The 14,133-nt window shown below is 40.3% G+C and overlaps 1 protein-coding gene across 4 annotated transcripts in view; it reads left to right on the forward strand.

Moving 5' to 3' along the window:
- Nucleotides 1-14,133, forward strand: part of MGAT4A (alpha-1,3-mannosyl-glycoprotein 4-beta-N-acetylglucosaminyltransferase A) — a 52,094-nt gene that overhangs the window by 27,918 nt on the left and 10,043 nt on the right. For all 4 annotated transcript variants that reach the window (XM_083735600.1, XM_083735598.1, XM_083735601.1 and 1 more), the window contains 7 exons: nucleotides 4,599-4,645; nucleotides 5,482-5,595; nucleotides 6,131-6,206; nucleotides 8,410-8,524; nucleotides 9,888-10,018; nucleotides 11,628-11,735; nucleotides 12,501-12,694. In XM_083735600.1, coding sequence (XP_083591726.1) covers nucleotides 4,599-4,645; nucleotides 5,482-5,595; nucleotides 6,131-6,206; nucleotides 8,410-8,524; nucleotides 9,888-10,018; nucleotides 11,628-11,735; nucleotides 12,501-12,694 — 785 coding nt within the window. The remainder of the gene's footprint in view (nucleotides 1-4,598; nucleotides 4,646-5,481; nucleotides 5,596-6,130; nucleotides 6,207-8,409; nucleotides 8,525-9,887; nucleotides 10,019-11,627; nucleotides 11,736-12,500; nucleotides 12,695-14,133) is intronic.

A 14,133-nucleotide genomic window follows, 5' to 3' on the forward strand; every position in this document is an offset into this window, starting at 1 on the left:
GACCTTGCTGTCTAAATTTTGATAGAAGGGGAGAGAAAGGGAGAGAAAAATGTATGAATAAGGAATGAACATGAGTATATAATTACATGTATAGTCTTGTTTATTAAATTTGTATACAGTGGTAGCTCGGGTTAAGTACTTAATTCGTTCCGGAGGTCTGTTCTTAACCTGAAACTGTTCTTAACCTGAAGCACCACTTTAGCTAATGGGGCCTCCTGCTGCCGCCACGCCGCCAGAGCATGATTTCTGTTCTTATCCTGAAGCAAAGTTCTTACCCTGAAGCACTATTTCTGGGTTATCGGAGTCTGTAACCTGAAGTGTATGTAACTTGAAGCGTATGTAACCCGAGGTACCACTGTACTGCGCTTCATCTGAAGGCACTGCTGATCTGGGTTCTGGTGTTACCCAAATTTCCTGATTTCATCTTAGGCAAAAAGCACCTGTTAAATCTGTGCTCATTGAACCTATAATGGGGCATTTTGCTTTCTCTTTCTTGTATAACTGAAAGAGAATAAATACATTGTGTGCATTAATGCATGACTGTTGAATTGCTTAATTAACTGGATAGGTACTAACACAAAATGAGTTAGCGCGGCTGTAACAAATTTAAGATCGATTGAGAGTGGTCAGGAAACTGACTTATTTCTGGAGGCTTCAGTACTCTGTCCCCACATATGTTTCAAAGAAATTAAGTGACTCTCCAGAGTCCAGACATTCAATTTTACAATTATCAAATCACATTTAGTCAATGTTATTTTTCTAGAAAAAGAGGTGCTGGAATTCCCTATGTGTTCTTTTATAATGGCAATGGGGCCCATCTGAAAAGTGCTGGAACGGAGTTCCGGCGAGTTCCGGCTAAAGAAAAAGCCCTTCAATTAGTTCAAATAAATCCCTAAAGGCGTAACTCTACTCTCAATCTTTCAACATTAATTTATTTTTTTAAGTTCTGCCTGAATATTAAATAAAAAACTGCTCTTTCTAATTGGAAGGATTTTCAAACACATCTCTAGGTATTGTGTATTTACCCTCCAACCCCTTGTCATTGGGTAGTTAGCTTTCCAATACATTTTACACTTGGATTGGAGGTTAAGCAATAAACAGTGAGATAGTCAGAACAAACATGGCATACGGTAATTTAGAGAGAGTAAACAACTGCCCAAACCTAGGCTGTGATCTGCCACTTTTTGCAGTAACGTTTTTTTCAGTTGCAGGTTAAAGTGAAAAGGGGTATGTGTGTGGTGGGAGAGCAGAGAGAAAAGGAGCAAACTGAGCTGTGGAAATGCCATACAAAACCAGGACTGTGTTTGGTTATCAACCAACATATGGACATAGAAAGCTTCCTTATACAGTGGTACCTCAGTTTACGACTTTTACGTTCCGGAAGTCCATTCTTAAACCAAAACCATTCTTAAAACGAGGCGCATTTTCCCTAATGAGGCCTCCCACCACCGGCGCCCTTCCACTGTTTGGCTTCCGTTCTTAGACCAAGGTAAAGTTCGCAAACCGGGACGCTACTTCCAGTTTTGCGGAGTTCTTAAACCGAATAGTTCATAAACAGGGCTGTACTTTAAACCGAGGTACCACTGTAATGATTCAGACCTTTGATCCATCTGGCATGCTTTGTTTAAATCAGTGTTCCCCAAACTTGGGTCTCCAGCTGTTTTCAGACAACAATTCCCATCATCCCTGACCACTGGTCTTGCTGGCTAGGGATGATGGGAATTGTAGTCCAAAACAGCTGGAAACACTGGTTTAAATTGACTAGTAGGAGCTCTGCAGGAGCTTTCAGACAGGAGACCTTTCCAGTCCTGCCTCAAGATCCCAGGGACAGAAGCTGGAATCTTCCACATGTGCTTTACAACTGAAAATATACTCTTTATGCTGAAATACCTTTAACAGCAGCCAGAAGAGTTTTAGGCAAAATGTAGAAGCCTGCCAGTTCTCTGTACATTTTTTTAATTATATAAATTTGTAACGGTGAGGCTTGAAAGAAATTGCATAAGCTAACTTCATTAGAAATATGAATGTGCTCCTTTATAAGATAGTTTGAGCTGTACAAAATGAGCATTGTGGAGTATCTCCTGTCCCCAAAAAAATTTTTTTGGGAACATATACTGTACCTTGTTTGCTAACCAAGGCAGCCAGCTCTGCAAATATATGGTTAAGACTGTTTGCCGTGACTCTACATATTGCTTATTTAACTGCAGAAGCTACTATTGGCATTGAGCCTGGAGCAGAAACAGAGTCAGTCTGGAAGTTATGTAAACCTGTATTTGATGTAGTACACTTCTGTGTTGCATGTAAAGGAGGAATTATTGTATTAAGTTTTTTTTTAAAAAAGCAAAAACAGTCTTTCTAAACGGTGCACCAATTTCTAATTTGGAGCATGTATTTTTCCTGAACTGTACTTCCATCATGGAGATATTGCAGGTTCTCAGTACTCAGACCTCTACAGTTCTTTTACCCAAGGAAAATGCCATTTAGCCTCCTAAAGGTAAAGGGACCCCTGACCATTAGGTCCAGTCGTGGCCGACTCTGGGGTTGCGGCGCTCATCTCGCTTTATTGGCCAAGGGAGCCAGCATACAGCTTCCGGGTCATGTGGCCAGCATGTCTAAGCTGCTTCTGGCGAACCAGAGCAGCGCACGGAAACGCTGTTTACGTTCCCGCCAAAGCGGTACCTATTTATCTACTTTCACTTTGATGTGTTTTCAAACTGCTAGGTTGGCAGGAGCAGGGACCAAGCAGCAGGAGCTCACCCCGTCGTGGGGATGTGAACCGCCAACCTTCTGATCAGCAAGTCCTAGGCTCTGTGGTTTAACCCACAGTGCCACCCGCGTCCCTATTTAGCCCCCTAGATACCACTTTTTTGCTGTTACAACTGATGTAATACAATTGATTTCATAGATCTATGAAGCAGGGCATCCAAAACAGGAACTGGGAAGACCACACAGCTTCCAAAGAGAGCTTGGTACACAAAACAATGTGAAACCAGAGGATAACTCATGGGCTCTGTGCATGGTAAAAAAATATGTGTGAAATACAGGAGAGGCTTTGTGAGTCAGTTTCCTACTGCATTTCCTTTAGCACCACACTTCAGAGATGAGAGCGCTTGCAAGGTAGATGTGTATTGTAGACAAGTGAGGTATTTCTGATTATTCATTTTAGCACTTTGCTTGTGTCTGTAAAAATTCAGCTTTTAGCTGTTTATAGTTTTACATATGATCAGTCAAAGGGAAAAAAACTCTGGCTGGTATGTATTGAACCACATTTTGTTTTCCAATGCCTTGTTGGAACTTTCGTGCAGGATGGAAAGAAGTGCAGGTCACTTTGTTGAAGTTAGCACAAGCAACGTTCTGTATTTGTTGCTTTTCTTAGGCTGCCTTCAGAGGTAGATTATTCCAGGCTGGTGGTTTGTTGGCACTGAGACACTCAGAGTAAGCAAAAGCGATGCCTTTTTATTAGAATGGTGTGTTAGACTGCAAGGTAAGGTAAAGGTCGCTTCACAGTGCAAATATGTTAATATATACCGCCTTTAAAGTTATAAAACAATCTAAATATACAACATGAAAAACCCTACAGATTGCACGTAGGGCAAATGTATCAAAAACAACCATGGTGGCTTAAGCAGTGTATGGTAGTTTAGCAACCATTTGAGCTACGAGCTTTTCTAATGGATTTGGAGAGATTTTTCTGTACCCTTGGGGTAAATTCAGATTTGAGATTTATACAGAGCAGGATAAAAGCCTCTTCATTCCCCAGATCCGCTCAGAAACTAATTTTTGTGTGACTGCCAAGACGTGATGACACAAATGTACATATCCATTGTTTCTGTAAATGGGAGAAGCAACCTGGGGAAGGTGGAAAAGGGGACAGGAGTGAGACTTAGGTTCCAAGGAGTTTCTGTGAGCCATCAGTTCGAATCCTACCTTCCAGAGCAGGAGAAAACAAGCTTGCTCCATCTTCCATGTGACAGCCCTTGAGATATTTGAAGATGGCTATTGTATCTCCTCTCAGTCTCCTCTTTTCCGGGCTAAACATACCCAGCTCCTTCAACCATTCCTCATAGGACTTGGCTTCTAGACCCTTGATCATCCTAGTTTTAAATTACTGTTTTTCTCAACAACATACATAGAAGCAGGGACTGGAACCTTTCCCTATCCCTGATGCTTTTTATTTAGCCATGGGAGAGCATTGCTTTAAAGATACGTGTCATTCACAGTTGATACATGGCCATGGTTATTATACCACCACATAGGCTCTGTTCTCACTGAAGGCCGTAACACTGGGATTTGCTTAACTTGAAGTGAATGTAGTAAATTAATAAACACAATTTTCTGAATTGAATAAAAAATTGTGCTGGCCAGTGTGTGAGAGTGAAATTTGCTATTCTGTGTTTGAATGGACGCATTTTGTGACCTCTGTCATGCTAACTTTTTGATGAACATTAATCATTATTTTATGTATTTAAATAATTTCTAAGCCACTTCACTGCTACTTGGATTTTTGAAAAAATGCTGTAGAAATTATACAATCATTTAATTTGTTATACTTGGTTCAAAAATGTTGTTTTAAAATGCCTCTCTTTCTCCGCCCCCAGACAGATCTTGATTATGTAAATGGCGTTGTAGCAAGCCTAGAAAAGGAGTAAGTTTATTTCATTGTTTATCCATTGTTTATTTCAGTTTTAGTAATAGTTTTCTTCATTTGCTTGGGTTGCATACTGTGGTAAATTGCATGGAGCAATTAGATGGTCTCAACTTGCAAAACAGCAAATGGGATTAAAAGGTTCAGTCTGTCATAAACGGATTATGTTGGCATGAAATAAATGGATTGCAAAGCACCCATGCTAAAGCTGCTATGCTAGCGCTGATGTATAGAAGCAGCTACTTGCATACTTAATAAGTTAATGCATATTGTGGTTTTAAATAATAGATTATGAGAATTAAGGCCAGACCTTAAAGCAATTTCTGCTTTTGTAGAAGACCTGGCTGCCAGTTCTTGCTAGCTGCAGCTGCTTGTGCATTGTTGGATTCTATCCCAGTGGGATTTTCAAGGGACATAGGAAGGTTTTGTGGAAGGGAGAGATCATGCAGAAGTCACCTTACAGCCTTTGGACCCCAACCTGTACATATCACTTTATATATGACTCTACATTAGTGGTTAAGCCAGGCATGGGCAAACCTGGCCCTCCAGATGTTTTGGGACTACAGCTAACAGGACCAGTGGTCAGGGATGATGGGAGTTGTACTCCCAAAACATCCGGAGGGCCGAGTTTGCCTATGCCTGGGTTAAGCTGATATTAACTTGGCCACAATATGATTAGGCTGATACTAATTCGCCCAGTGCTACTGGGTGAGCACTGTGACTGAACAGAAATTTGAACCAATCCAGCTCCAACATTTGATCACCACATTGGGTTTCTGGAGTGTAGCGTTTCCTAGAATAGAATATAATGACAATTTTTAACTTTCTGAATACAGGTTTTCTAAAGAAATCAGTTCTGGCTTGGTGGAAGTAATAGCTCCACCTGCATCCTACTATCCTGACTTGACAAACCTAAAAGAGACGTTTGGAGACTCAAAAGAAAGGGTCAGGTAAGAATTTCTCAGGGTACTGGGGAATAATAACTTCATTCATTGTAGATTGTAGAGTGCATTGAAAATTCAGGATATGGACATTTCATAAGTGGAAACCGCCATGTTCCACCGCCCCCTAGTATTAATAGTAACTGGGGGTGAAATACTCAGATTGCTACCATAGGGGAGAAAGTTAATCTCTCTGCACCATGCTATTCTCCTGGTTTTGAAATTCCCTCTCCATGATGTTCACCCTACAGGGAAAACAAATAGGTACTTGAAATCTTGCTGCTTCTTTGTGGGACTGCTTGGTAAGATAGCTTGTAACAGGCCACAGCTGGACAGCACTTGGCTTGGTGGGAGAATCCTGCAATGAAACAACTGAAAGGGCAGACTACATTGCTTCTGGCAAGTCAGCTCCCCAAATGGTGACTCCAAAGAGGACTTTGGAGGGTTCACCACCATGATAGGAATGCTACCTCCTGAAACCTTGTATATGCCTTCATTGCCTACTGAGATGTTAGCTTAGAAAACTAACTGTATTTAATTTCAGATGGCGGACAAAGCAGAATCTGGATTATTGTTTCCTTATGATGTATGCACAGAAAAAGGGTGTTTACTACATTCAGGTAAATTGTTGTTGTTGTTTTACTTTGAATGGTGCTCTTGTAATCAGAATAAGAACAGTTATTTAGTTGAATTGCAGGGTTGGCATAGTATATAGGAATTGTTTATAGGTGTTTTATAAACAAACAAAAATCCAAGCCAACTAAGGGTGATGGGTATGTAAATCAAAACTTTTTAGGAAAATAGAGCTAAAACAAGTAAGGTGATTTGTAGTTGTGTTTTCCCTTTAAATGTTTTAATTTTAAATATAAAATGCCTTAGTTAAATATTGTTGGTTTTTTTTATTGTTAAAAAATGATGCTAAGATTCTTTCCAGATTTAGTTGCTTGAGCAAGCCTGCGTTTATTACTTTAGAAACAGCTGTAATTGCCAAGGTCATGCTTTGCAAATATGGTTTAGTTCGTCACATATGGCTGCAATCAGACCAAGATTGATATGCACATGCTTAGTTTCACACACTGTCTAAGTAGCTGACTCTAATTCAGTGAATCTAATTTGCTCCTGTAAAATTGAGCAGCTGCGTCATTTCTTGCCTGAATAGGATTTACAGTAAGAGCAAAAGCCTGTAATAACTACAGAGCTGCGCAAATGTTTTTTTCCAGCTCTGCCTTCGATCCTACATCATCAAAGTAAATTTGGAAATAACACATTTTATCCTTTAAGTGATTCTCCTGCAGTGCCTTGCCCCCGCATAAAGCCAGCCATTCCATATCCTATCTGCACATAAAAGATGGGATTGCAACGAGAAATGGATAGAGTCGCTGTCTGACATGATAATTCCTGCACTATTTGGGGTTTTTTTTTCTGGTATTCCCTTCTCACATGCACAAGCTTTTTGGAAGTTTATTAGATCCCAGATAACATCCTTCTATAACTGTGTCCCTGTACAATAAACAGCTTTTAAAAATCCTATTGTGTGGGGTTGTTTTTGTTTTAAAATATGCTGTCTCTCATAAAAAAAACCCTCTCTGTTGATATTGTTCCACCAGTGATAAATCTAATTGTGTAGGTGGATTTTAAAGGCATGGCTGTGTGGTCATGCAGTCTCTAATTTGGCACCATGGAAAGAAATAATATTGGAGGTGTTGTGTTGTTTTCGATTGTGACCCTCTTGTTGACTGAATGAAGTTTTAATCTTTTGGAGGATTCCATTAGCGGAAACGTGGGAGGTGATTTTTGCTGTTTTCCCCTTCAGCTTCCTTTGCACCTCTTAACTCTACTCCAGAGGTTTGGGGCACCCATGGAACAATATGTTCAGTGGCAGAGGGGGAGCGACAACTGGGAAATTTGTGTCCATGGTTCTCATGGAAGCCTGCACTGAATCAAATGTTGGGTTCAGACCCTTCTCAAATATTTCTGTTTAGACGAGGACCAACTTAGGGTCTCTTCAACACTAAAATTTCATCAGTAATGGGCTTCTCATAAGGGCAAGAAGGTTAAAGCTCAATGAGAAACAAATAACCTTGTTAGCAATGAGACATGTTCTAGTTGATGGGCAATGTAGTTTTGATCACCAAAAGCATGTTTTTGTTTTTGTTTTCCATTTAATTTCTGAGTTAACAGGACAATCCTGCTCAGAAGTAAGTTGCAATTAATTAGTGAGATTCAGGGTACTTCCAGATAGGGACTAGAATAGTGCAAACATGTCATTCAGATATCACAACAGTAGGGTGTTTTTTCCCCTTTACTGGATTTTGCTTGGAAAGGATAAATTTTGATTAAATTTAAAACAAAATATGCACTGGCATTTTGATACCCGTGATGTTCTGGGGATGCTGCCATTTTTTTTTTTTTATTTAAAAAATGCATGCATGAAGGGCAGGCATCTTGCAATATACCCCTTACCATGTATAGGATTGCAGCCTCTCAGAAATGATTGCCCTTTTTATTTATAGTTTGCAGTCCCCACCCAGTGATTGCAGTTGAGGCAAATAATGAGGTATCTAACAAAGTCATTCTATTAACTCCATGACTTCTGCTTCAACAACGTAACTTCTTCTCCTCTCTGTGTTCCCAAGATCATTTTTGGAGGGTGCGTGGGGGGAAGTGAGGGAAGAAAAGTTATGTTAATGGAATACATTTGTTGGATGCAGCCCAAGAAGTTCAAATGTACGTTTGAGTTTGAAATGTGGTTTGCCTAACACACTCTTTTTCACATTTCGTTTCTTCTTTTCTTTTGCTGGTCTTGCTCTTCGGCTCCCTTAGCTTGAGGATGACATTGTTGTCAAGCAGAATTATTTCAGCACAATAAAAAATTTTGCGCTTCAGTTGTCATCCGAAGATTGGATGATTCTTGAATTTTCTCAGCTGGGATTCATTGGTAAGAGAAATTCCTCTTTAGCAGGTTTGAAAGGGGTGGAGGAAGAGGTGTGCAGTGGGGATGGGTCGCCCTGGGTGTCCCCACTGAGGGGGGGTGACAAAATGCTGGGCAGCACTCACTGTCTCTCCTGAGCCAAACAGTCTGCCTGCTGCCTCCTCCCTCCCCCTCAGCTGTAGGGTGGCTGAGTGGGAGGAGGTAGGCAGACTCCTCAGAGGCACCGTGGAGCGTCCTGCCTCGGCTTGCCCCGCCTTGCGGGCAGCTGGCCCCGCCCCTGGGCACAGGGCATGTATGCCGCCCCAGGTGCCTGATCAGCTTACTTCGCTGCTGGGCAGGTGCAGGGGAGGGTGTAGAGAAGAAGAGAAATCCACCACTCTGGCAGAGAATCCACAAAAATCTCCCAACTTTTAAAATATGGAAATACAGTGAGTTTTTATTTTTTTAAATTTTGTGACTTTCCCAGTATAATTCCACACATTCAGTTGCATGCTGCTTGTTGTGACAGAATCCAGCTGCTGAAAGTTAGAATAATTCTATAGCAATGGCTGCCATCTCAGAACATGACAAATTTCTATATGGGCTCCAGTAATTTAAACTATTTCCCATGGAAGTTAGGCTCAATGAAGAGCTGCTCTCGTTTTAGAGGTTTCCCACTACCGTTTTCCTGCCTCTATCAAAGCCAGTGACTTCAAACTTTTCACTTAGAAACCTTTCCTTTTCAATATGGTATTTACTTGACTGAAGAGGGCAGATTCCTCTGCTCTCATTGCGATGCTCCTACCTTTGAAGTGAAGAGGGCAGCACTTGTGGACAGAGAAGCTTCATCTGCAGTCTTATGGCTCCTGTACCAGCATAATGTCTGCTGATCAGATTGAATGAGGAACCTGAAATATTAGACCTGTAGATCTACCACAAAAGGGTGGAATGTGATTTTCAGTGTAGATTATGGGAGACCAATTTTTCGGAATTGTAATTTTTTAAAAGAAGGATTGTTGAAAACATGAAATGGGTGGGGAGAAACATAGCATATGTTAAGTTTTTGTTAAGTATCCTATAAACCAAGGAATATCTGGGTAACTTTCTCCCAAGATTCTCAGTCTTTGCAAACCTTCTGCCCCAAATTCTTTGAGTGCCATCTTTTCTTTTACTAGTTTGCGTTAAGATTCTTTAAAAAAAGCAACCCACCAAATCTTCAGTGGAGAGGTTTTTTTGAGCACCAGATATTTATATATAATTTATAGCCTGCTTCTGGAATTTATATTACCTTTAGTCACACCAGCTAAAGTGGCTCTTTGGGGGGTGGCAGGCTGAATTTGCATTTACAAAGCCCTGGATAGCTGCTGATATAACTTCATTTTATTTACAGGTAAAATGTTTCAGTCTCCAGATATTACACTCATTGTAGAGTTCATATTTATGTTTTATAAAGAGAAACCTATTGACTGGCTCTTGGATCACATTCTTTGGGTGAAAGTTTGCAACCCCGAGAAAGATGCAGTAAGTTTTCAGTGTTAAGTATTTCTCATAAATACTGTCTTATGTGAATTGCCTGGTTTGCGTATAATGCAAAGCCAAACATGACTTAGTGTGAATGAGCAAACAGAGAGAAGATTGTGGCTGATTTGGTTCCACCACTGAACAAAGCCATGGCTTGGCTTAGTGCAAGGGTGAGGAACCTGTGGCCCTCCAGATGTTGCTGGACCACAGCTCTAATCATCCCTGACCATTGACCATGCTGATGGGGGCTGATAGGTATTAAGAGTTCAGCAACATCTGGAAGGGCACAGGTTCTCCATCACTGGCTTAGCATGTCATCTGAACCTGGGCTGATGGTTTAGCTCTCTCCAGACAAACCACCAGTTCTAGACCATAGGAGAAACCTTGATTACAACTCATGCTTCGTCTGGAAGGAGCTAAGCCATGTCCCTGGGTTTGGATGACATGCCAATCCAAATCATGACTTATTTCATCACAGGGCAGCAGTGGATTGACCAGGGAGGAGCAGAACAGCCACGCTTTCCTCTCCAGGAGCCTACAAGTGTGCTTGTTCACACTAAGCCATACTTTAGCTTAGCATTACATGTGAACAAGAACAATGTAAGAAGTCACTTTATTGTGGATATCTTTGTGAAATAAGGGTGCTGCCATCTGGACGCACCATAAGAAGAAGGGAAGTGGCATCTCTTTTCTTCTTTCACACATTACAGTACTGCATAGTGAAGTGAAGCATTTACTATTCTGTGAAATCTGTGGGAAGCTATGATTTGGCAACCATTATCGTACGGGGGAAATGGTTTGTCTTAATGAAAAAATGAAATATAAACATAATGGGGCGCTACAAAAGTAGTGGCCAACAACCATTTTCTAATTTCTTCAGACTGGTGAGGATGTAAAATGCTTATTTGAAAGGTTGCAAGCAGAAGTTAAAGCCTTTTGTTTGTAGGGGAGCTAAAATCTCTAAAAGGTGTATTTTATTATGGCCTCCAAAGAAACCTGAGCACTTGACTACGTTAAAAACAAAGTTCCACATCTCAGACTGTGCCTGTGCAGATGGCATAACTGCTAAAATTAGCTGAAGAGTTGCACAGAATTACTCATCACCATGGTTCTTGTAATAGACTGTAATTATGGTGGCCTGCCGTCTGGGTGTTGTGATTCCTTTGGCATTGACACTGATCTGTAATACTGAGCTACAGATGTGAATCATTCTGGGTGCAGCTTTCTTGGTTTCTTCCACACCGTAAAACCCACTTTGGTCTACTGACTGCTATTGATAAATTCCTGCTTTCTGTTGAAGTTGGGTTGCTATGAGGGGGGGGGGGTAATGGACTGCCTTCCTTGATAGTTAATATTTCATCCCTTGGCACAGGGTCCTTGATCTTTATGTGGGCAGGTTGTGCTGTTCCTTTAGTGACAGTAAGGTTTTGTTTTCTCCTTGGATGAAAGGCAAGGCATCAAACAAAACTACGGGGCTATGGAAGGCCGGCATCAAGAACACTGCACAATATTTTGGCTCACTTATTTTTAAGTCATCATGCGTAAGGATAGCGTTTAACTTGTTCTGCATTACTAAAGTCTTCCCCCACACCCCAACTTTTCTTTTCAGAAACATTGCGATAGACAGAAATCAAATCTCAGAATACGCTTCAGGCCTTCACTTTTCCAGCATGTGGGTCTGCACTCCTCCCTAGCAGGAAAGATACAAAAACTTACAGTGAGTACTTTATGCTTCCTTTCCTTTTCTTGGAAGACCAGGTTTTGCAACTTGCATACTAATCAATCTTCTGGGTAATGTTGCAAATTACAGCTGTCTCTGGCTACTGCAAGGCCCCATGGTTGACGATCAAATATGATAAAGCAAAAGCGCCACTGGTTGTGATGGGTCTATTGCTTTTTCTCCTATTCTTGTGACCCCCATCTTCACCAGAGGTTCCCCCCACCCTCCAGAGTAGATTTTGGGATACATGAAGGCTAAAGAGGGATGGAGGAGCAATAGTTTCATTGGGCAATATTGTCAGTGAGGGAGAGGATATTATCTCTTGTTTGCTACAGGGTAGAGGGAAAAATCTTGTTCTTCTCATCTCTAATAAAAGCTGTCTTGTTCACACTCTCTCTCTCTTAAAGTAAACTTTCTTAAAATTGTAAACTTGTTGATTCATGTTAATTGACTTTGAATTTTCATTTAACTGCAAAATAAGCCAGTAGCAAGGAGAAAATATATTATGGCTGATGGCCAGCTTGACAACAGAGAGAGGATCAATAATAACTGCAGAAAAATCAGAAAAGGAAAACAGGAGACTGAACAATAGACTCCCAACGTGTTTTGAGGAAAATTTCCTGCCAAGGGAAATGTTTAATGCCTCTTAATAAAAGCTGCTTCAGGCAGGTTTTTTTTTGCCTCAGTTCACTGAAGCAGAGTCTGTTTTGTATCTGACCTCTTCTTTGGTTCCTAGCTTAATGAATCTTAACGTCTTTTTAGGATAAAGACTTCCTGAAACCATTATTGCATAAAATTCATGTCAATCCACCTGCAGAGGTTTCTACAACTTTGAAGGTTTATCAGGGTCATGCTCTTGAAAAAGCCTACATGGGTGAAGATTTCTTTTGGGCTGTTACACCAGTTGCTGGAGATTATATCCTCTTTAAATTTGACAAGCCTGTCAATATAGAAAGGTAAGTGCTTCCATGACAAAATGAAGCTTCTGCTGAACGGTGTCTTGAAATGAGGTTGGAATTACAGTAAATTGACCAGCTTTATAAACAATTGTTCATGGCATCCAATAGAATGATTAGTTTGCTTGCTGGACTTTTTTTGTCAAATGTTTGGTATTTTAGACAAAACCAAACCACACCGGTTGTTTATTAAAATAGCCCGATTGTTATTTGTGCCATTTTGGAATGCAGATTGCAAATTTGGCTCCGTGTAATGTCACTTTTCTTCTTGCAAAGAAAAACTTGTGCAGGAAACCATTTTGAACTATTAGGTTAGGATAGAAGTGTAATGTTAACAGATTTTAAGTTCGAAGTGTATTTAGCATTCAGCTTTAATGCACACATCTCTATGGGAATTCTTTCCAGTTTCCGTTGCTTAGACATGCTTATTAATCCTGTCATGAGGTTGGAAATGAATTTTGCAGAAGAGCTTCATGGTCATTTAAATTAAATGCTGGTGACTAAGCAGAAGGTTATATCTTTGAGGTTAAATGATCAGCTGGGTTATCAAAATTTCACATTGGAATTTGGTCCTTAGGAATCTGACAGATGAAGAGTCATCCTTGTTTTAACATCACTGACCATGACCTTGTTCTCAAAATATTACAGCTGTGGGTTAAGAAGCAACTACTTGCTGATTTCTGATTCATCCACTAGAGATATTGCTGCCAGAGCTTTCTTGAAAAAAGTTGAATTGAGGGTGCCCCACCAAGGGGGAGGTTTACAATTGCGAAATCTTGCATTTTGTGTAAACATCACAAGATGTTTCTATGGACAATTTGAAACCCAGTGACCTGTCACAACTTGCACTCCACCTCCACCTCACTTTTTAAAACAGTAAAATTGATTTATCTTTTGAAAGGTACTAATTATATCATGCTTCTTCACGATCATTTTGCAATACCTTGGGAACAGATTTGGGGTGTCTCCCTCACCACCTCAATTCAAAAAACAACCCAGTGGCTGTAAGTGGTCTGCAAAATTAGTTTATAATGCTATAAACTAATTTGGGGTAGTTAAGTGCGCATGGGCCGCTGTTAATCTGGAAGGATGAGAAACAAGACAAAGTTAAGTTTTGCTGTCAGCATGGCAAAATAGATGTAAGTTGTAAGATCAACTAGCTTTACCAACACCCCGAAACTGAATGTTATCTTTTTGAATATGGAAACTCGTAATGTCACACTGACATCCATATTAGATAATAGGCAAGGTTATTTTCAGTTGCGATTTACTGATAATAAGATAAATTTTTATTTGTCTTTCTTTGATCTCTACTGCAGTGAGAACATAGCAAAATGGTGTTCAGAACACTAAATATTACATTTTCAAATCCTACATCAAGCGGCTTCAATTATTACTGATTTTAAAAATTAACAATGAGAGGCATAGCACAGATTCGA

This window comes from Podarcis gaigeae (assembly GCF_964106915.1).
Source record: "Podarcis gaigeae genome assembly, chromosome: 4".
Taxonomy (NCBI): Eukaryota; Metazoa; Chordata; class Lepidosauria; order Squamata; family Lacertidae; genus Podarcis; species Podarcis gaigeae.